The sequence below is a fragment of the Pelobates fuscus genome, chromosome 5 (genome assembly GCF_036172605.1).
Source record: "Pelobates fuscus isolate aPelFus1 chromosome 5, aPelFus1.pri, whole genome shotgun sequence".
NCBI classification, from domain to species: Eukaryota; Metazoa; Chordata; class Amphibia; order Anura; family Pelobatidae; genus Pelobates; species Pelobates fuscus.
In genome coordinates this window covers 352144225-352167015 of record NC_086321.1, presented here as the reverse complement: position 1 = coordinate 352167015, position 22791 = coordinate 352144225, and the positions used below count along the sequence as shown (strand labels likewise).

At 43.2% G+C, this 22791-nt stretch overlaps 1 protein-coding gene across 1 annotated transcript; it reads right to left on the bottom strand.

Moving 5' to 3' along the window:
- Window positions 1-3531: 3531 nt before the first annotated feature.
- On the bottom strand, window positions 3532-13395 carry SIRT6 (sirtuin 6). Its single transcript, XM_063455937.1, has 8 exons — window positions 13276-13395; window positions 11799-11926; window positions 9872-10054; window positions 9419-9478; window positions 9162-9257; window positions 6970-7050; window positions 6679-6802; window positions 3532-4733 (listed from the first exon to the last, which is right to left on the bottom strand). The coding sequence occupies exons 1-8, from the start codon at window positions 13339-13341 to the stop codon at window positions 4482-4484; spliced, it is 990 nt and encodes a 329-aa protein (XP_063312007.1). The 5' UTR covers window positions 13342-13395; the 3' UTR covers window positions 3532-4481.
- Between the last annotated feature and the right edge of the window lie 9396 nt (window positions 13396-22791).

The window sequence follows — 22791 nt, the reverse complement described above, 5'->3', positions numbered from 1 at the left end:
TCATTTCTGTAGGAAGCCCTTTGCATTGTTCTGTACAATTTTCTTTTGCATCAAAATCATTTTTGTATAGATTTCTAAATAAAGATATTTTGTATGATATGAATGTAATGCTATATATTTATGGAAAAGTAAAGAAAATCCCTTAAAGGAACAACCCAAGTACCATAACCACTTTAGCTCAATTCAGTGGTTATGGTGTCATGAGAGTTTCTCATTAAATAATAAAGACAGTCAACTGAGACAGCGTACAGAGTCACTATGGGCTCAATGTGACTCGGGTCAGGTAAGCTCAATACAGGTAAATCAAAACAGTAGAGTGGCAACAAGGCTTAGTTCTAACAGAATAGGCAACAAAATATGGGGGGGGAGGGGGAGGAGGAATCACAACAGTAGGCAGTGTAGGTCAAATCTGCTTTCGCCACAATGTCAGGTGGCCAGGTGGGTCATCACTACATCCCTAGGAAAAACTGAACCACTAGGCTGGGATCCAAGGATCGTGCAGTGGTAGATGACGTCTGTGCCTGCAGAGAAGTGCATCGAACTATGACCTCCCGTGTAACAGTGTAAATGTGGAGGTAGCATAGTAGCTATCAGACGCCTTAAGTAGTGCGGTAATTCTTCAGGTTGAAACGTGTCAGGTATGCCTTTGATCTTGATATGGTGCCGCCTGTAATGGTCCTTCATAGCAGCCATGTTAGCCGTTATTACTTGTTGAGAGGATTCTACCATCTTTATGGTGTCCTGCATGTTGGACAAATTGTCCCGCAGATCCATAATGTCCTCTTCTGAGACAAGAACCCTTTCATCAGTTTCCAGCAGCTTTTTGAAGTCTTGTTGGAATGTCTACATGTCTTGTTTGGTGACTAGTTAAAGTCCCTCTCAGAGTGCTAAGGGTACAGGGTATTTGTCCCGGAATGTAGGCTGCTAAGTTGACTTAATTGGCTCCATGGAGCTAGGGAGGTTTTGTGGCAGCTATCTTGTGCTGCGACGGATGCTGTAAAAGGGTACCGAAATTCCTAGTTTCCAAGATGGTACCTGCTGGCTGCCTCTGGGAACGACGCCCCATGTTTGGTGTGTCTTCCGGCTGCTTGTGTTGAGCAGACTCGGCTACTTGGCAGCGAACTCCCGCTGAGGATCCGCCCAGGAGTAACTCTAACCCGGTGTGAGTTAGGTCACAGGCCTGTGCTTCAATCTTTGCAACTGCAGGGTGTGGAAGAATGGCATATGTCTGGACAGGGGGACAGCGTGAGATGACAGCAGTGTGTCTTGCCCGTGATTGTGTGTTGAAACCAAAGGTATTAACCATGATTTTGAAAATTTTGCAGGAGCCTTTAGCATGTGCATCCGCTCTCGTACTGAGTTAAGCTCCGCCCGTCATGTATTATTTCTTTTAAAGGTTATATCCATAATATTTAAAGGGACACAACAGGCACCAAAACAACTTTAGTTTAATTTCAGTTTCAATATATAGATCATGCCCCTGCAGTATCACTGCTCAATTCTCAGCTATATAGGAGATAGAGCACTTATGCAGCCCTAATCACACCTCCCTGCAAGCAACATGCACTTCCTAAATACTTTGTGTAAAGTAAGCAAAAAAAAAAAATGGACTAGAAAACAAATTTCAATGAAATCATATAAACTACCACTTTATTATTCTGCTTCCCTGTTAACATATTTATTGCCACTTTAAAAAAAACACGAAGAAAAGTTGCCTTTTTAGGACAAACGGAAATTGTAAGATGATAATTTACTCACTAAACGATTACATGCAATCCACACAAATTCTGCGTCTGGTGTACGCCAGTAAGGTGAATTCTCCCAGCTTTTTGCACACAGTTTAAAACTCTGGTTCCTCTGATGAAGACATATATTAGGATAGGAAAACTATCAGGTCACATAGCTGGTAACTCCTTTGGCACATTGGCAATTAAAATATTAATAAAAAAGTGCAGTGTAAACAACAGTTCAAATCTGGCATTACTACAAATCCTCCTGTGGACACAGATGTTAAATGGAATATATTGCGGTGCTTTGCGATAGGATTTATCGAATTCCCTACCAAATCAGATATTGCACGTTTCTAACAAGAATAGATTTGCTGCACAACCCCTTACTTCCATCTCCGGCATCAGTAAATATTTTATTAATGTTAGTGTGAAATAACTCAAAGGACCACTCCATGCACCATAACAACTACAGCGCACTTTACGAACGGCAGAAATGAAAATGGCAAATCTATTATGTTAGAGTGCCCCCACCCCATGTAAGTAGTGTAATGTAAGTAGTCTTAGAATGGCTTGACTTCTTACCTGGATTCAGTCAAGTGCTGCTCCCCCACCTCCGCTACAGCAAGCAGAGTTGGAAGCTCCTATTTAGGAGCTTTCATTTTCTCTTCTAAACCAAATCCACTGCAGGGCCAGCTCATTAGCTGATCACTCTCAGCCAATGACTTAAGCTCTGCACCGCTGGGCTTAACACAGATTAAGAGCTTCCGTCGCTCCTGTATCTATAGTGGACACAATGCCTGGTGTACCCATGTAAGAAGTCAAAACATTCTGAAACGGTTTGACTACTTACAACATAAGGGCACATAAGTACTGCAATGCACTGTAGTGACCGGAGTGTTTTTTAAAGGAACACTATAGGGTCAGGAATACGCACTTGTATTCCTCACCCCATAGTGTTTAAAACACACGTAGGGTCGCCCCCCACCACCCAAATAAGTAAAAAAATTCAAAAAAACACCTTATTTCCAGACCTGCGTGAGTCTGCCAGCGCTGGCCCCACTTATGATCCAACACCTTAGCTGAAATCATCAGAATTGGAGAGCATTAGATTGGCGGAGACTGGCAATTCTGATAATCTTAGCCAAGGAGACGTGGGGCGGGACCAAGCGCCGCCCTAGCCAATAAACATCTCCCCATAGAGCTGCATTGATTCCATGCATCTCTATCTGGAGCGTTCAGTGTCTCCATGCTGTGCAGCACTACCTCAGGAAGCACCTCTAGTGGCTCTCAGAGGAGTGGCCACCAGACGTGTTCCTAGGCAGAAATGTAAACACTCCATTTTCACTGAAAAGACAGTGTTTACATTAAAAAGCCTGCAGGGACAGGCTACACTCACTAGAACAATTAGCTTAAGCTGTAGTTGCAATGGTGACTATAGTGTCCCTTTAACATTTATTTCTCACTGAAGCACTGAGACAATTTTCTTTTGCACCTTCGGCATACCAGTAGTTTAACACTGCTACACTACTATCACTAGACATATTGTGTGGCTGGGAAATTTGATTAACAGTGCTAGCCATGCCTATCTATGGTACAGCATTGTAGGTAAATCCCAAGATGTTGTAGAACTACAACTCCCTTGATGCTTTGCATACCTTTGGAATGTTTTTAGTATGACAAAGCATCATGGAAGTTGTAGTTTTAGAACATCTAGTAATCTACCTTTTAGAACCCCTGCTCTAAACCATAATATGTTCTCATATACTGTGTATGTGGATTTTGTTTTTCCATCATGTGGGGATTTTAATTTTTTTTAAACACTGATAAAATTTATAGTTAATACAATTTAATACAAAAATTACAAATATTAGTTTTTCCCTTTTCTTTAGAATTTCACTTTAGGCAGGATCGGATATTATGCTGTGTTTTTCTAATTAAACAGTTTTCATACTGTTTCTTTTCAAAACCAATATAAATATTTCACCTAGCAAGACCTACGCAGAACTAATAGAATAACAAAACAGGGTTTAAAAATAATAATTAAAAAAACGTAAAAAGATAAAGGAAATATGAGAACATTGATGTTGAGCTGTGCTAACATCATACTACAATCATTTCTGTATGTGGTTTAATGTTATCAAATAATAATTTGGTCCAGATCAAGGCTAACAAGTTTTAAAAAAACAAAAACATTAAAATCAGAATAAATTTCACATCATCGGGTTGTAATTCTTCCACAGTTTTGGGTACTACAAAACAAAACTGGCCTTCAAATGGCAAACCAATAGAAAAAATGTGGAATGTATTAAGGGCTACTGCTCTTGAAGGCACTTTAAATGTTACCAGTGGCGTACACACACAATCCATGGGGCCCCGGTGCGAAACTGACAATCCATCTCCATCGGGTGGCCCAGACAGCATGGGCCACCCGATGGACCCCTTGGACGGCGGCCCCGGCAGTTTGACGCGCGGGCCGGGGCCGCAAAAGGCGGTGGGTACCCGGTCGCAGGTGTCTGCAGGGCGGCCAGGCCTCCTGGAGTGACGGGCCCGGTCGAAGCTGCGACCGTGGTATGTACGCCACTGAATGTTACCATTGCAGATCTGATTTAGAGAAAACAAACAAACAAACAAAAAAAACAGTAAAATTCACAGAGCAAACAAACTGTAGAGACATTTTTGACTTGTGTAACAAAACAAATGTGATATTTTCTATACATATATAGGATTGATAAGAACTAATACACTTCTAATTTATACACAGACTGGCTCAACTTTTAATCTCTTTTGTTCATGAGGAGACTCGTCGCAAATTCCTCTCTTCTCCTGAGGGGAATCCAAAACCTCATTTTTAAATTTTATGTCCTTGGTTTTAAAGTCTGGATCATTGTCTTCTGTCTTTAACGGCAACCCTGCCCACATAGGTATTTTTAAATCCAAACGTTGCATGAGCTGCTTCATCACCTCATCAACATATCCATGAATCAACAGGTCAGCGTGTCGATCCTAAGAAGAGTACAAGCACAGTCATTGTCAAAGCAAAGTGTTTAGTAATGCAATCCCCAATGTCATAGTGCACAGAATGCACCTGTCACAGTTGATTATATATTTCCTACCTGTTCTATGTAAAATTTTCTATTTATTGTGCATTAATATTGTTTTTGTATTTTATTGTACCCTATTGTATCAATGCAATGTTTTGTGGACCCAGGACATACTTGAAAACGAGAGAAATCTCAATGTATCCTTCCTGGTAAAATATTTAATTAACTAATAAATAGTTACAATAAGGATGAATTTCAATGGTTCTTAATTAAAACGGTGCACATAACTGGAAATGGATTACATATATTAACTTTTTTTTTTGTAAATATGTTTTTATTGAACATCTCTCTCTTTTTTTTTTTTTTAACATGGAAAAGAAAAACATGAACTCGCAGGTCCCTTTGGTCATTTGTATATGCTTATACATCGTAAGGCATGGTCTGTCAGACGTGTCTTGGCGACTCGCAGGTCGCTTTCTTGAGTAAATGGCGTGTGTATTGTGGACTCGCAGGTCCGGAAGTACATAGTTATGGATAGTACTATATTTGATGTGTTCCATTTCTACGTTGGGTAGTTTTGTATCTCCCGCAGGTTTTCGTCTATTCCCCCGTGCCCACCCTGTAGCCACTAGGCAGTAGTGAGACATGTGGGCCACCTAATGTGTAGGGTCCCATCAGGACACGCAGCCCCCTTGTGACCTCGTGTCTAGAATCCTGAATGGCGGTATAGTGGGGTTTTGACCCCCTACTTTGGTACGATTCGGCTCTGCCCAGCGTTATATATGGTGTTGATGGGAATAACCTGAGGGGCATCCTGCGTTTCCTTCTAAACTAATAAACTTTGTAGCTCACGAAACTGGCGCACTTCCACCCCCTGCACCCGTGAGGCCGTTTTGGGTACTGCAGGCGGCCGCACCCTGACAGGCGTCATAGCCCCCCCAGCACGCCCCTGTGCCGATCCCCGGGCCCGCGCTCCACCCAGACCCGACAGGGGGTGGGGTAGGGTATGGGAGTGAGGTACTGTGTTTTGAGCCAGGTGTGGATCGTCCCGTTAGTCTCCTGGTGTCTCCTCCTGGAGATTGTCAGTTCCTCCCCCCATGGTCAAATGCACAGTCCGAAATGCAAGCCAGGGTGTCAATGTGTCTAAGTATGTCTGCGTTCGGTCTTGGGCTGAATACCAGATTTCCTCTAACTCGTAACTCCTCCATTCTAGTAAACCACAGGGAAAGCGTTGGGGTTGTGTTTTTTTTCCAGTACAAAGGTATTAGGTGTTTTGCGACATTAAGAATTCGGATTGGTCAGGGAGCGTTTGTATCGTGGTGTGGGGGTTATCGTGTGGTGCAGGGGGTACGGGGCGGGCTGGAAGGGTGGGACATTGTCTGTGAACAGGGCCACTATGGCAGCTATTTTCTCCCATAACGGTACTATGAGTGGGCATTCCCACCATATGTGGAGGAAGGATCCTACCCCTCTCTTGCACCTCCAGCAGAGGCCGTCCGTGTCTCAGTGCATTCTCTATAAGCGTTCTGGTGTCAGGTAACATATATTTACTCTTATATGTGTGTAAACAGAATCAAACAAATTACCAAATCATTAGCTTCAAGATCAATGTTTCTTTATAATACAGGTAGTCCTCACTTTACAACGGCTCGGACTTACGACCAAGCTCTCTAGCACGGGGATTCAACGGATTCCCCACGTTAAAGAGCTGGGAATTTCCCCCCGAACATAGACCTGCACTGGCGCGCATGATCTTTAGCGCACCCTCGTTTACCGACCAATCCGTTTTATGATCGAGTCATAAGAACAGAATCCATTCGGTAAGTAGGGGGTGTCTGTACTGATAAATGAAGTACTATTATGCACCATGTGTTTGAAATACATGCTTTCTGCTACCCTGGACTTACATGTTTTGTTGGTTGGAGGTTAACTATCACCAGTTTTCCACCTTTCTTTTTGGTAAGGAGTGGAAGATTGCCACTAGGTTTGATCTGCAGAGAAGTTCCGAGAGTGATTGAGAGGTCAGCTTTCCTGAGGATACAAAAAAATTAAAATAAAAAAAGTGCCACAAGAAAATCCAATTTAAATGTACATATATATGTACACACACACAGTATCTCTGTGTGTACACACACACAGAGATACATATAAATACAATTCTCTTATGCAAGTAGTCCCTCTCATCCATCGTATGTTACCTGCAAGCTTCATTGGCCATGTTGAGATCGCGATCAGGAAGAGAATCCTCCCAATCCAATATTGTGTCAATTAGCTTCCCCCTAAAATAAACAAGACTGGAGTGTTAGCAATATCTTATATCAATTTATTTTTTTGTTGTTGTTGTGCACAAGATATACAGACATGCTTACCGAACTACGATAGCAAGTGTAAGCTTTCCAGAATAGACAATAACATGGCATGAGATATAACGGCACATTTCTCATTATTAGTTCATGTTAGAGAAGCATGGCTCGTTGTGGTTTAGAACCAGGTGTCACAGACTAAGAGTACTAACTGCCCTGCATGGGAGACATTGGCAGTGAGTTGTCATGTGCTATCTTGTGTTGTGAGTGCAGTGTCTGTGTGTGTATGAGTGCAGTGTGTGTGTGTGTGTGTGTGAGTGCAGTGTGTGTGTATGGATGCAGTGTGTATGAATGCAGTGTGTGTGCGCGTGTGTGTGTGTATGTGTATGAGTATGAGTGCAGTGTGTGTGTGTTGCAGAGCCTTAATTATATTTAATTAATTTTATTATTTATTTTATTTTATTATTACATTTTTTTCGTCCCCCCTCCCTGCTTGATACATGGCAGGGAGGGGGGCTCTCACTCCCTGGTGGTCCAGTGGATGGGCACTGTGTAGGAGAGGGGCTGGCAGAGAGTTTACTTACCTCTCCTGCAGCTCCTGTCAGCTCCCTCCTCCTCCGCGGCGGTCCGGTCAGCTCCCTCTGTCAGCTCACAGTGTAAGTCTCGCGGCTGCACTGTGACCCCGCGGCTCTCGCGAGACTTACACTGGGAGCTGACCGAGGTGCTGAACGGACCGCCGCGGAGGAGGAGGGAGCTGCAGGAGAGGTAAGTAAACGCTCTGCCAGCCCCCACAGCCCACAGTCTGTATTATGGCAATGTAAATTGCCATAATACAGACACTGACTCGAGTATAAGCAGAGTTGGGGTTTTTCAGCACAAAAAATGTGCTGAAAAACTCGGCTTATACTCGAGTATATACGGTAATCTTTGGTTTTAATTTTGTACATAATGTGTGCAGATAATTTAAACCTTTGCTTTCAATGCAGCATTGGCAGCACCCATAGAAACAGTACATATATAACTGGAAAAAAAACAAACAGTTCTAGTTCAACATAAAATATGTATTGAGTCCATAAAAAGGGCAGTAAATGCTCAGAGCGAAAAAACGATAATTAGGTTGGCAAGGGGTTGGTAACAAAAAGGGAAATCGGTTGAGGAAAAAAAAAAAAATTACCCAACCTTCTACAGATGGCAACACATAAGTTTAATGTCCATCAATAGGACAAAAAATGTCCATCAATATTAACAATAATATCATAAATAATAACCTCCCAAATATTGTCCAATTATTGCTGAAGGAATAGTAAAAGTAATAGAGAATACTCCAAAAGATGGGAATATCTGCACTAAATTTAAAACTGTACCCAATTAATCTTTATAAGAAGAAATAGCGGCAGACAAATCAATCCGCCATCAGAATATATACTAACCACTAAGGTGTTTGGAAATGTTGAAACATCAAATTAAGATTTTGATACACATATAGGTGTTGAAAATTGCTACAGCTGGTATAAATGTTTTAGATGTATTAGTAGACATCACATGTTACATGTGATGTCTACTAATACATATACAAACATCCACAAGATGTCCCTGTGCTAAAGAGTTAATGATACTAATCCATAGTACTGAGATGAATGACTGAATGAAAATCTGATATACTATTCCTAATGATGGCGAGATGTTGAAGAAAGTGATAAAAAATAAAAAATTAACAGGAAAATCCCTAAACCTGGGACAAAAGGCTCCCTTAATCTAGTTCTATAATCAAAATGCCAAAACTCGTCCCTACATATTTGACAGCTGGACAATGTTCCCCCGCTTGTAGACAAAGTGAGTTTAAAAAATGAAAGAAAAACACTTTCACCAAATCACAGTTAAATGGGAGGATACAAAGGCAAAACAATAGTCTTCCGACACGTGTTTCACCAGGCAACAAAAAAAACGTTGTGTGTTTTTATGTGTTATGCACTTTGTTCTGAAAAATTACAAATGGAATCAGTTGAAGGAATACGTTGATTCTCCAATTCATAATTCCACACAAGAGCTTTTCCAATTTTTACTGAAAATCTACTTGAGCACATTACCTGCAAGCTCTGAGACCTCGGACTTTAGAAACATCACAGAGTCTTCCTGTAGGTTTTAGTCCCATTGTCCCCACAACAACGTCTCGTACATATTGTCTGTATAGATAAGGCAAGAAGGATAGGATATACCATGACAACAAAATCATTTTAAGGCTCTATAGAAGAAATGGGAAAACTAAATTAAATCATGAATTGTAAAAATAACATTCAACTACTCGTTACTTGCTCACGCATATGCTTTAAAGTAAGACACTTACTTGCCACATTTGGTACATTCCTCTACAAACATGTTTCCATGCAGTTCTGAAAGTTGTTCCCTGTATAAAAAGAGAGAGACGGCTCAGTCAGTTTCTCAGTTTGCATTTGATTAAAGAGACACTCCACTGGCCAAATACAAAATAAATAAATAAATCACTGCTTAGTAGATATACCTCAAATAAAAACATGCATGTATTAAATTATGCATTTTTTAATGGGCGTTATATCTAAAAACTTGTAAAAACGGCAGATCTCTTGTCTGCTGCCTTTGCAAGCCCTCTCCTCTTTATCCCGTCCAGAGTGTATATGACTCTCCCAAAGCAGCTCAATGGAAAAAAAAAAAAAAAAGAGGACACATTATTCACACATATCTAAAGTACTTTAGGGTTCTGGAGTGTCCCTTTAAGTAAATTGAAAAGAAAGGAGCACCAGAAGGAGTTAAAGTCACATACCGGGGAAAACCTGATCGCACGTGTAGTCCATCCACATTTTGGCTGATAAGAAACTTAAGGATTCCCACTTTCTGTAGCTGCAGCAATGCCATGTGTGTAGGAGACGGATGGGCATTTTCAAAAGTTGTGTCAAACTTTGGGTTAAGACCTTTCTCTTCCATTGTCCATACTCCATTAGGCCCCCTGCAGGAAGACAAGCATCAGTGTGTTTAAAACACATGGAAGCACTAATATAAAATAGAATTTAACTGGCAACTTAGATAAGTAAACAAGCACAGCATATCTGCTAAGAAATGCTGCCTCACCAGGCTACTAACAAAACAAACAAATAAAAAGAATGGCTGAGTATCATTACAAATAGAAGACTGGGTATTGTACATATGGACTGGTAGCTGGAAAGATCAACAGACAGATTCAAAAGGAACACCCAATGTTCATTTAAGGGGATATTTCCCCTTACTGTATGGTAATTAATGCCTCTTTCTGTTTGTATTATCAATGTTGAGTGCTGAATACCTGTTACAGAGCATTCAGCACTCACTTTGCAGTGGGGAGAGTCAATATTATGTAGTGTCATATCTTTGCCACTAGTCTCTCACACTGCCTTCTGCAGAGTAATATTTCAGTGTTGATACTGAAAGAGCATGACACAAGACAGCACTGAATGCTTAGCCACCTAACTGTAACAGATCTAAGGTGTTTAAACCATGCTAATAATGGCAGGTTGGGCCCCATACTTTTAGACCAGTTGGGGAGTTCACTGATCTCTACAACCAGCATATTGCTAATGAGTCACATTTAAGTGACTCCCTAATAAATTTGGGTTAATTTCTTACTAACATTATTCGTTCCCCTCAAAAAACAAAAATATTTCCACAATAAACTGATGTTCATTTCCATTCCTGTCTGTAGTTATTCTCCAGGTGCAAAAGAAGGGGATATATAACTGCGCAAATTGCCAAGCAAAATCATAAAATCAGAATAAAAATGTGTCTTATAACACATTTTTGCAAACTACAGCCCAGTTCTGAGAAAAATATCCCTTATTTTAAGGTGGAAAATGATTTGATCTACTACGTCCCACTACCCAAAATAATTTTAGCCATACTTTGGTTGCTAATGTTTTTAATTGTGGACTTTAGCTGTTATACAATATAAGAAATTTGGTGTGAGAAAGGGCCCATTGCATACACTATGCAGCACAGCACAATTAACCAACATCTTGTACTTTAAAGTTGTCACGACTACTATATGACCCAACACGCAAAACTATGATAACACAAACAACATATACCGGGCCTTAGAATCGACGGACTTCACGTAAAAGAGAATGGTCAAATAACAAGCCGAGGTCAGGGATACAGAATGAGACAATACGAACATACTAGCCAAAAGGTCAGGATACCAGAAGTAGAGGAAGTCAAAACATAAGCCAAAGTAAAAAAACTGAAAATATTACCAAGAACGCTCTCTCTGACAACCAACAAGTGGAAACCACGACAGGGCACTGAGAAAAGGCATTACAGGGTTTAAATATATCTCTCAGTGCTGTACATGGCATTTGACCCCAAAAGTGCATGTACGTCGACATTGTGACGTCACACGCACGCCGGTGCCCTCTTTAATGTGGGCAGCGTGCCCTTTATCAGTGAGAATGGGACCGCAGCGGCCGACGTCCTTTAGAACGCCGCACCAGCCGGGACCCGTCTTCTGGGAGGATCGGGTGGCACTCTGCCGCAATCCAGGTGAGTTTAACTTTCCCTTTTCGGCGCGACTGCGCCGATCAGGGGCTTCCTTTCATTTGAAGTATCAAAGCAACCACACTGATCAGGCGCAGGCCTGTCAATAGGAACCCCCTGTGCCGTGACAAAAGTACATATATCCAAGGGCTGTCCACCTAAAGTCCTTAGTACAGAAATGGTTTCACCTGAAATCCGGAATTCCACAAGAAGTGCTTATTCCAGCTCCTGTATGGAACACGACATAAGTTGCTTGGCGGATCATATCAGCCAGTTCTTCTACCTTCCTAATTAGCTCTTCTGGGGGATCAAACACCTGTATGAAAGACAAAAGCAGCAGTGGACAGACAATATATAGTCTGTATGGATAAATAGAAAACCAATGTAATGAAAAGGAAGAAAGTAAAATAGGATGTTAAAACATTTTCAAACATTTAAGTGGTTTGTGTCATACTTGAGAATAGAGCTGTGCAGGAAGTTCCCTCATAATTTTTGGATTCACACTTGGAACTCATATGTAGGGTTATTTATTCAAATGAACTGGAAAATTTACCAAGTCAGTTATGCTTTCAGTCTGGCTACTTTGGCTTTAAAGGGACACTAGTCATCGAAACAACTTTGGCTTACAGCTTGTTTTCTTGACACTATAGCACCTGGAATTGGCTCAGCTAGTACAGCTGATCTAAGGGGGTTTGATCTTATCCCATAAACTACTGTCTGGCAAGATTTCTTGGTGCAATTTTACTCATCACAAAAGATACGTAGCACAACTTTAAAACAGACATACGGACTCTACGTTTACACTGTTGTGGACTGGGAGGAAAGGAGAAATAAACTATTTTCTTGACTTCAACCTGTAACTCCAATTTCTCCCCTGGGTCAAGCTTTTATTACCTTCTAAATTATCTAGTTCAACTGCCAATACTGTGAGAGAAACTAGTATGGCGCCCTTAAAGCCCTATGACAGAGGCTGTGAAAGGTAGTAGGGATCTGCATAGTATACACACACCATCAAGTACTTGTACAGGTGTTCTCACTGAGCAAAACGGTTTTGAAAGGGTTCTTAAAAGTTGTAACCAGCAGAATGCAGGGATTCAAGAACAAAAAAACCCTCTTTGCAAAATGTCCTATATTATGAACACAGTTGAATAAGGTGGTTAGTATCCTGGGAACCCCTCCACTGAAACATACCCCAGGCCAAAACTTTTAACCCCTGCTCTAAGGAGAGACAGACCATCCCCATGGCTGAATCTTTAATGGTGCCTTGGGACCTCCTGTAAGCAAGCTTCAGCCAACAGTAATATTGTCTTAAAAAGTAACACCAATGCCCATAACACTACATTAAGCTCACATCTGGGTTTAAACACCCCCTCGCCCCCCCTTCATATTTTGGTTGGGTTTAAACTCCCCCCTCCCCCTTCATATTTTGGTGTTAAATTAAAAATTATCTTTAAGCAGTTAGAACAGGTCAATAAGGAGCATATTGATGAGAAATTGTGATTATTATATTTTAATTGCAATAATTAATAAGGATGAAATGCTTTGTATATATCACAGAAAGAGGTTGGTGGCCACATTCCCAGCAGCAGCATTAACTAAGACTTAATGAGCCTTTTAACCAGTCCCATGTATGTTATAAGCACTCCCAGCCCAGTAGATAATCACCTCCGGTAGGCCACATCGTCCTTTATCTGAATATGGGGAGAGACCAGCAGCATAATTCACCGACATCTTGGCAGAGAATTAAACAATAAAGTTACATTTGTTGTCACGAACAATACTATTGGCAGGCGCTGGAATATGACGTCAGCGGAACAGCTTCCGTATGGATACAGAACATCCGCCCACACCTGCTGTGGGCAAAACCGAATGCTGTAATGGAACGCAAAGCAAGAGTCACGTGATCAAATCCGCCTCTAGGAGGGAAACAAGAGCGAAGAAGAAAGGTTCCGCCTACAGCAGCCAAGCCCATGTTGTTCTATAGTCTCAATCTTTAGAATTCTTATTAGAGATTGATTTTCATATAATGTCTTATTTTAGCACATTGCAGTACAAGGTTCTGCCCAATGTAGTATTTTATCGTATTTTACTCTGGATGCAGCCACTTTAAAACACTTGATTCTTCCATAGGAAATAAAATATACAATTAAATAAGAAATTATGAATTAATTGATTAAGCAAATAAATTGCAACATGTCCTTTAACTTAAAAGTTTATTCACTAAATTTCGAGGTGCTGTACAGGGCCATTCAGAATACATGTTCATGCTATGTAACCCCTTAATGATTGGGGCTAAGTTAAAAACAAAACGTAAACAAAACCTTGAATTTGCGCTATATGTCTGTTCAACCGTAATTCACCTCATATTAAATGCAATCACACAAATTATATTTAAAGGGACTCTCCAAGGAGGCAATTTTACTCACCTGGTTCCAGACCCGGGAGCCTCGTGAAGCCGCGCCCCCTATTTCGTCAAAATGACGAAATAGGCGGGCGCGAGCAGGGAGCAATCAGATGCTTCCATTTGGAAGCGTCATTGCTCCCTTGTGCGCATGCGCGGCTTCGCCGCACATGCGCACATACTTCAGAGGGCGGCATTCATGCCGCCCTCTGAAGTCCTGAGCGCACTACCGCGCATGCGCTCGGCCGCGAGCTGAACTGAGTGACAGCTCAGCTCGCGGTCTTTGCCCACCCCCCTCCTCCGCTGACAGGCTGGAGAGAGAAGGCGCGCACACAGTGCCTTCTCTCTCCTGAACATGTCAGACGTATTTTCAAACGTCTGACGTGTACAGGGCCTTTTTAGGGCCCTGCGTGATAGGAAGTCCCTCTGGTGGCTGTCTGAGTGACGGCCACTGGAGGTATTCCTATCAATCAATGTAAACACTGTATTTTCTCTGAAAATACAGTGTTTACATCAGATTGCCTGCAGGGAGCTATAGATCTCACCTGAACAACTACATTAAGCTGTAGTTGTTCAGGTGACTATAGTGTCCCTTTAATTTTGTTTAGGAGAAACATGACTTTCATGTCCATCAAATATTTTAATATTAAACATGATTTAATATGAATAAAATGTAAAATAAATAAATAGAAATTTTTGGTTCTGCATGGCATTTTACCTGTGAATGTCATAATACTGTTAGCTGTTACTGCAATAAAGTACACAAATTTGTATTCACCGATGTCTCACGCGTAAAATAGTACCACCCATGTACAGGTTTTATGGTGTTTTGGAAAGTTACAGGGTCAAATACAGCACATTACAGTTTTCAGTTTATACACATTGAAATTTGCTAGACTGGTTATGTTGCCTTTGAGACCGTATGGTAGCCCAGGAATGAAAATTACCCCCATGATAGCATACATTTGCAAAAGTAGACAACCCATGGTATTACAAATGGGGTATGTCCAGGCTTTTTTAGTAGGCACGTAGTCACAAACACTGGCCAAAATTAGAATTCAAATTTGTTTTTTGCATTTTTCACACACAAACAATAATGATAGCCAAGTGGCTACTAAAAAAGACTGTACATATCATATTTGCAATACCTTGGGTTGTCTACTTTTGCATGGAGGTAATTCTCATTCCTGGGCTACCATAAGGTCTCAAGGGCAACATAACTAATTTGGCAAATTTCAATTTGAAAAAACGGAATGCAAGCCTTATATTAGACTCCGTAACTTTTGAAAACACCACACTGTTATATGTACTGTTATACTTGGGAAGCTTCGCTGAACAAAAATATTAATGTTTCAAAACAGTAACCGTATTACAACAATTATATTGTCAGTGAAAGTGCAGTTTGTGTGTGAAAAATGCAGAAAACTGCACTTTCACTGACAATATCATCATTGTGATATGTTTTACTTTTTTGAAACACTAATATTTGTGTTCAGCGAAGTCTCTTGAATAAAACAGTACCCCCCATGTTCAGGTTTTATGGTGTCTTGAAAAGTTACAGAGTTAAATATAGGGCTTGCGAACCATATTCTTTGGACTTTCTGCCTGGGTTGTTAGGCAGGTCCCTCAAAATTGAAATTACTTAGTTATGTAAAAATATTATATAACTATATACATAGAATTTAAATAAATATGTATATATTTGTAAAATTATTTTTATTTATATCTAGCTATATATATATATATGTTTATAACATCATGCTAAATTTATTTTGGTTTAAATATATGTATTTTATTATCAAAATACAGTTAGAACAAAATTAAACAGGTCTATAATTTTTTAAAAAATATATATTTTTAAAATTTATGTATTGATTATTTATATATATATATGTATATATATATAATTCACAAATATATATATATATATAGATATATATATATATAAACATGTATATAAAATTAACGATATTAATATTAAAATACACTTTAATGGGGGCGGTCGCAGGACAGCTCAGCTCCTGCAAATGAGGACACTCCAAAGCCCAAAAATAAAGAACCTAAAGCGCTTAACTGACCCAGGACTGTGACCCTCGATGGAAGAGGGCTACCGGAACCGGGGAGAGGCTTGCTCCCTGAGTTCTAGTCCCCCGGAGGGGAGTGCTCTGCAGCAGCAAGCGGGAACTTCCCTGGCGGTGAGTGGAGTGGACGGCCGCCGCTCCACTATCCTGCCTACCGGAGCCCAACAGCCAAGCTACACACAGGCGGACCCGGCCCCGGTCCCCCCCCCCTCTGGGCTGGGGGTGTGATCCCGGTCCACACCCGGCGACCCGGATCGTGGGGCCGCGACTGAAGTCGAGATGCCTGACCGCAGCCTCCAAAATGGCTGACGCCACATGCGCAGCTAATACGGGGCGAACTCTATGCCTCCCAGTGCTTCCGACAGCAACAGCCCCTACCTACGAATCACCTGTACCCCACCTGTACCTCCGCAGTGGAGAAATTCCCCCTGGCGCACAAACTCACCTTTCTGCAGCACTCGAACTCTGCATGCTCTGCAACCACGAAGCAAATTTAAAATGGCCGCCACACAGGAAAGCTTTGGGACTCGTTTTGATAACCTGTGCCGGGAAATATGGCACTGTGAGTCCAGCCGACCAAAAATACTTGCCGCGCGTGATGCCCTGCTGACTCCGGGGGCCGCTCTGGCTCGTTATACCGCTTGTAGGCTGGGAGCCCATGTGAAATTTCGTCCCCACTGCCGTCCACATGCCTGGGGAGGCGCTTGAAGGCCATAAGTCTATGCGGGCTCGTGATCCTCCTGCCGTGACAGAGAGAATCCTTTGCTACCAAGCACTGGCTCCTCCTAAGGCCTGGACTGGAGGTGGAGAGCGGGACTATCCCTGTTTGGAAGACCTGAGGTCTACTTGTTAGAGCAGTAAATGTTGAAGGAGAGGGGAGAAGAAACTGACTCCGGCACTGAGCTGACCTGACCGATCCGGCCTGCGAGTGGCATAAGCTAATTGTTCTGATTTATTCCTCCTGAGTCATGTTATTATTTTTCTATAAGGCTACTCAGAGCTTTATGTTTATATGTTACTAATACTTCAGTGGCTTTATACTCTTACGCCTTACTCTACAGCAATAGACATATATTACTTTGCCATGTTTAATCTTGTAATCTACCTTCTATGTGCAACAATTTAGAACAACTCCTAGATAAGCAATGGTATTATATATAAAACTGTGCAGTATCCACTAATGCCTAACTATTGTCAAGCTATGTCAAAACTGCTTACCCTAGCTATGGTGACAGTATCTACTTTCACCAATTGAATATATGTGCAACTAATTTTCTATAAAAATGTGCTTGATAATCAAATGTCCCGCATGTTAAGCGGAGTAAATGCTTGGGGACTGCTTTCGGGGCACCTCATGCCTGCCTGTAACCCTTTATGTGTACTACAAAAATAAAGAATTAAAAAAAAAAAAATACACTTTAATAGTGATGTGTGTATGTATGTGCATATAAAAGTACTTAGATCACTATATAAATTAAATAAAAAGTACTTAGATCATATATAAACATATATATGATCGAAGTACTTTTTATTTAATTTATATAGTGTTTTATAACTTTTACAAACTTTTTTTACTGGGCTTCCAGGCAGTCCCTAGGATCTCGACCGCCGGCGGCAGGGCCGGATTAAGAGCCCAGTGAGCCTGGTGCTGACAATTATGATGGGGCCTAATTACAGAATCTTATCGACGAAAAACATTAAAACAGTCATACCTCCCAAGCGTCATGTATCTGATGGAGTTGGTGTTGGAGGGAAACTCAAAGGATACAGCTATAAGAAAACACATACTCTATGCTAATCTCTTTATCTAATTTATGCTTTCATCTTTCAAGTAAATCCATACCAACAGCAGTGTCCAGTGAAGCAGGAAGCCAATGGCCGGGGTAAAAGAGTAGGCCATTGATGCGAATTACATGGCCAGAACTGCCAGAAGGGGCGAACATTCCCAAAAAGGGGTATGTCTGTCCAAAGAATTGGAAGGCCAGCCTGGCATCAGTGTCCCTATGCATCACAGTGTCAGTGTCCCCATGTCGCCCAGTCCCCTAGTCTCCCAGTGTCGGTGTCCCCATTTCTCCCAATGTCCCCATGTCTCAGTGTGTCCTGTGTCACTAGGATACATGGGGACACTGAGACACTTGGAGACATGGGGGCACTGAGACACTTGGGGACACTGGGAGACATGGGGGCACTTGTGGATACAGACATGGGGACACTGAGAGACATGGGGACACAGACATTTGGGGACACTGGGAGAAATGGGGTCACAGACACTAGGGACACAGAGACATGGGGACGCAGACACTGGGAGACATGGGGACACAGAGATATGGGGACACAGACACTGGGAGACATGAGGACACTGAGACACTAGGGATACTGGCTGGGAGGCATGGGGACACTGTGAGACAGCGTCCCCATGTCTCACAGTGTCCCCACATCTCCTAGTGTCCCCTAGTGTCTCAGTGTCCCCATATCTCCCCGATGCCTTCCACTCATCCCTCACTTCCCTCCGCTGTAGCCTGAGCTGCTGTCTGAACTCTCTGTACTGTGTAGCTGCTCCCCTGTGTATCAGTGAGTAGAGAGAGGCAGGGAGGGATATGCTGTAACTTCCTATACCTGACTATGTCCATACACAGTGACCCCTACTGGCCGGTGCTGGTATTGTGGAGTAATTCAAGGATTTTACAATTATCATGACGGAAAGTCATGATTTTATTAAAGACACGGAGGCGAGTATTATGCTGCACTCTTTCTTTATTTCCCTCAGCAGCAAAGAAACATTATTGAAAAAAAACATTAGAAACAGATCTGCCTTCAAATAGGCAATGTCCGCCTAGCAACATGATCATCCAATCAGCGTCATCCTTCCCATATAGCTGGTGGAGCGTTGATGACCATTTCCTCTTTCTTTCTTGCGACTCCCGAAGAAACTCAAACTCGGAACAGGAAACCAGAGTAAACCAAACGATTCGTAACAAAGCATGTGATTCCAGGAGGTCTTTTTTTTGTAAATATAATTTTTATTATTTTTGGAATAAGTAGTGTCAAACGTAGAAATTCAACATGGAGACTCGCAGGTCTCTAGCTCACACATGTACGCATGGGCACGCAGGCCCGTTTATCGTCTGTTTTTAATTTTGGCTCGCAGGCCTCGAGTGATCTCCATAAGTAAAGTGTTAAGAGAGAGACAGACCGGTCTCATTTAGATAGCATTATGCTCAACATATCTAGACATTTCAAGTCTCTGGAACAGTGGCACATAGGAAAACCTTTACCACCCCTGGCTTGGTAAACCCTCTGCTCCAAGATGCTAATGTGGGCAGCACAGTCACTCCTTGGGTAGTAGGAGGTCCTAAGGGTCGGCCTAACGGTCTGTGGGTGTTGTGGTATCTCCGCCCTGAGTCTAGGCTTGAGTATAGACGTTGCCCGCCGGGACTCGACATTCGAGTCGGGGTGCTGCGTTTGAGTCCTCTGACAGGTGTGATGTTATCTGAGTGTGCGCTGGGCTTGCACCTGTCAGCCGCCTGTGGCCTAGTGTTTTCTATTCTAGGTCGGGGTACATAGGATTGTGTGCCTTGTCAGGTCTTGTGTGGAACAGCTATTTTCGCGTAGTTTGACCGTGTCTGTCCCTGCCTCCTCTGTGCCCTCTCAGAGTGTCTGGTTAGGGGTGTCAGTTAGCGCCAGCTTGCCTATGGCAACTGTTACCTATGCTAGCTTCTAGTTCGGTCTGCTACTCCCGTCAGGCCCATCTGTTATTTCTAGGTCGTAGACTTGGTCCTTCTTGGTCGGGGTGTGTAGGAGAGGTCGAGGATAGAGGGTTGGGGTCATGGAATTAGGGGGGTGTCGGGTGTGTCTGTAGTCCCTTATGGTTCGTTCCTGTCTATCAGTCTCAAGCGGTCCGTAAAGTCTGGTTTTGAGGTCTGTAATATCCAATGTGTCCACGTGTTAAAATATGTCTGTTGTGTGTTTGCTGCTGTGTGTTGGAATTCCTCTAGGATTCGGAGGTCTTCCATATGGGCGAACCAAGTGGTCAGTGGTGGGGTTGTGGTTTGTTTCCAATATTTTGGGATGATGGATTTGGCCGTGTTCAGTATTCGTATGGACAGCGATTTTTTGTATGCGGATCTCGGTATCTTAGTATGGTGTAGGAGCATTTCTGCGGGCTTAAAGGGGGGTGGGTCATCTGAGAACAGTTGTAGCATCTTGTGGATCCCCTGCCAGAACGGGATGATTCCCTTACATTCCCACCAAATGTGCAGGTGTGTGCCCTTCTCCGCTTCACATCTCCAGCATTGTGGAGAGTGTGTCGGGGAGATCGCGTGTAGAGTCGTTGGCGTGCAGTACCAGTGTGTCATGATTTTGTATGCCGTGTCCTGAGTCTTGCTATAGCTAGCGCAGTGGTGTGTGAGGCAACAGATTTTTCCCCATGCAGCTTCGTCAAGTGTGTGCCCTAGTGCCTCTTCCCATTTGCCCATGAAGCCTGGTGTGGCCGTTGGTGTGTGTGTCAGTAGTAGGTTGTATAGAAAGGAGACTCCATGTGCCAATGGTTGGGGTTCCAGGCATTCCCTTTCGAATGCCGTTGGGGTTCTCGTGAGCGATGTGCCTTGAGGGAGTGTGGCAATGTAATGGCGTAGCTGTCGGTATTTGAGTTGCGTCAGGAATGTGATTGGTGCTTCTCCTCTAAGCTCCCTCAGGGTTTTAATGCCGTCGGGTCTAGAGATATGTCTGAGCCTGGGTAAGGGGTTTGGAATTATGGCCCTGAAAGCTTTCGGGTCTCGACCTGGGGGGAACTCAGGGTTGTATGTCAGAGGCAGCATGGGTGAGGGGTGTGTTGACAGATTGTGTTTTCCCTTCGCCCTCTGCCATTCCTGGATGGTGGCCCTCACATATTGTGATTGTGTTAGCGTCTTACTCCCTGATCCTGGTGGTATCCATGGTATTATCGCTGTCGGTATCCCTGTCTCTCCCTCCTCTGCTTGCTTCCAGAGCTTGTGTACCCCCTCCTTGGACCATTCCAGTATCCGCAGGAGGTGGCAGGCTCTGTAATACAAGTGGAAATCCGGGAGGGCTAGACCGCCTCTGTTTTTGGGAAGTGTAAGTGTGTTGTGGCTTATCCTGGGTCTTTTCCCGTCCCACACGTATCTGCCCAAAGCGGAGCGTAGTGTGGTGAAGAATGAGCGAGGAATTGTTATGGGGATGGTCTGGAACAGATACAGCAGGCGTGGTAAGAAGTTCATCTTGACCACTTGTATTCTGCCCAGCCAGGAGATGTGTGGGTACGCCCATTCCCTCATGTCTGCGTGTAGCTGTGCGTGCATCGGTGTGAAGTTCTCCCCGTACATGTCTCCTGCCTTTCTGGTTAGCCAGATGCCCAGATAGCGGATCTTGTGTTCTGCCCACCTAAAGGTGTAGCTTTGTCGCATGTGTGTTGTCCTGTGTTCCGGTATGCTGATGTTAAGTATGGATGATTTTGTGTTGTTGATTTTTAAATTAGATATGGCCCCGAAGTCATGTAGTGCCTTCAAGATGTTGGGGAGAGAAACCTCCGGGTTCGATATGTAAAATAGCATGTCGTCTGCATATGCCGCGATTTTGTGGTGGGTCTCACCCACCGTCACCCCTGTGATGTCTGGGTTTGTCCTGATGGCCTGTAAGAGCGGTTCCAGTGCGAGGACGAAGAGCAATGGGGATAGGGGGCAGCCTTGACGGGTGCCATTTCGAATTTCGAATGCCGTTGTCAGTGCCCCGTTCACCACTACCTGTGCGGATGGTTGTGTGTATAGGGCCTCTATCCAGCCTCTAATTCTGGGGCCCATGCCGGTGTGTGCTAGTGTTCTAAACATGTATGACCATCCGACTCTGTCGAAGGCCTTCTCCGCGTCCGTGGACAGCAGGAGGAGGCCCCCGTGAGCGTGTTTCTGGCTGTGTATCAGAGTGAGGGTGCGCATAGTGTTGTCCCGTGCCTCTCTCCCCGACACGAACCCCACCTGGTCCGGGTGTACCAGGTAGGGCACATGTGGTTGTAGTCTGTTGGCCAGTATTTTGGCCAGAAATTTAAGGTCACAGTTGATGAGAGAGATGGGTCGGTAGTTTCCGCAGTGGTCCCCATCTCTACCCTCCTTTGGGAGGATGGTGATGTGAGCTGCGAGTGATTGTTTGGGGAAGTGGTGTCCCGCCCTGATAGCGTTGTATGTGTCTACTAGGGGGGTGTAAAGTATGTCCGCAAATGTTTTGTAGTAGCTCCGGGGTAAGCCGTCGGGGCCTGGGCTTTTGCCCGGTTTCGTCTGTTTTATTGCGAGGGCCAATTCTTCCAGCGTGATCTCCTCTTCTAGGAGGTCTGCAGTGTTTTTGTCTAGTGAGGGTAGGTCTTGTGTAGTGAGATTTGTAGTCATTGTAGTCATTTATTTTATTCGTCAGGCGTTCGTCGGCAGCCTGTGTCGGTGGGCGGGGCAGATCGTATAGGTTGGCATAGTATGTTTTAATTATGTCCTGGATCTTCGTGGGTAGTCGGTGTAATGTGCCTTTTTCGTCTCTAATGCGCTCTATGTATGTCTGCTGTCTGCGTTTTGCTAGCATCCTAGCGAGTAGTTTGCCACTTTTGTCACCATGTAGTGCAAAGAACGCTTTGTGTCGCAATGCGTCCCTGAGATGTCTCTTCAGTAGGAGTTGGGTCAGTGCCCTGCGGAGTGTAAGAAGTTT

Coding starts and splice junctions, on each gene's coding strand:
- SIRT6 (XM_063455937.1), bottom strand. CDS start 13,341: ATGTCGGTGAATTATGCTGCTGGTCTCTCCCCATATTCAGATAAAGGA. Junction 9,258..9,418: donor GAATGTACCAAATGTGGCAA/GTAAGTGTCTTA, acceptor TTATCTATACAG/ACAATATGTACGAGACGTTG. Junction 6,803..6,969: donor ATGGCCAATGAAGCTTGCAG/GTAACATACGAT, acceptor TTGTATCCTCAG/GAAAGCTGACCTCTCAATCA.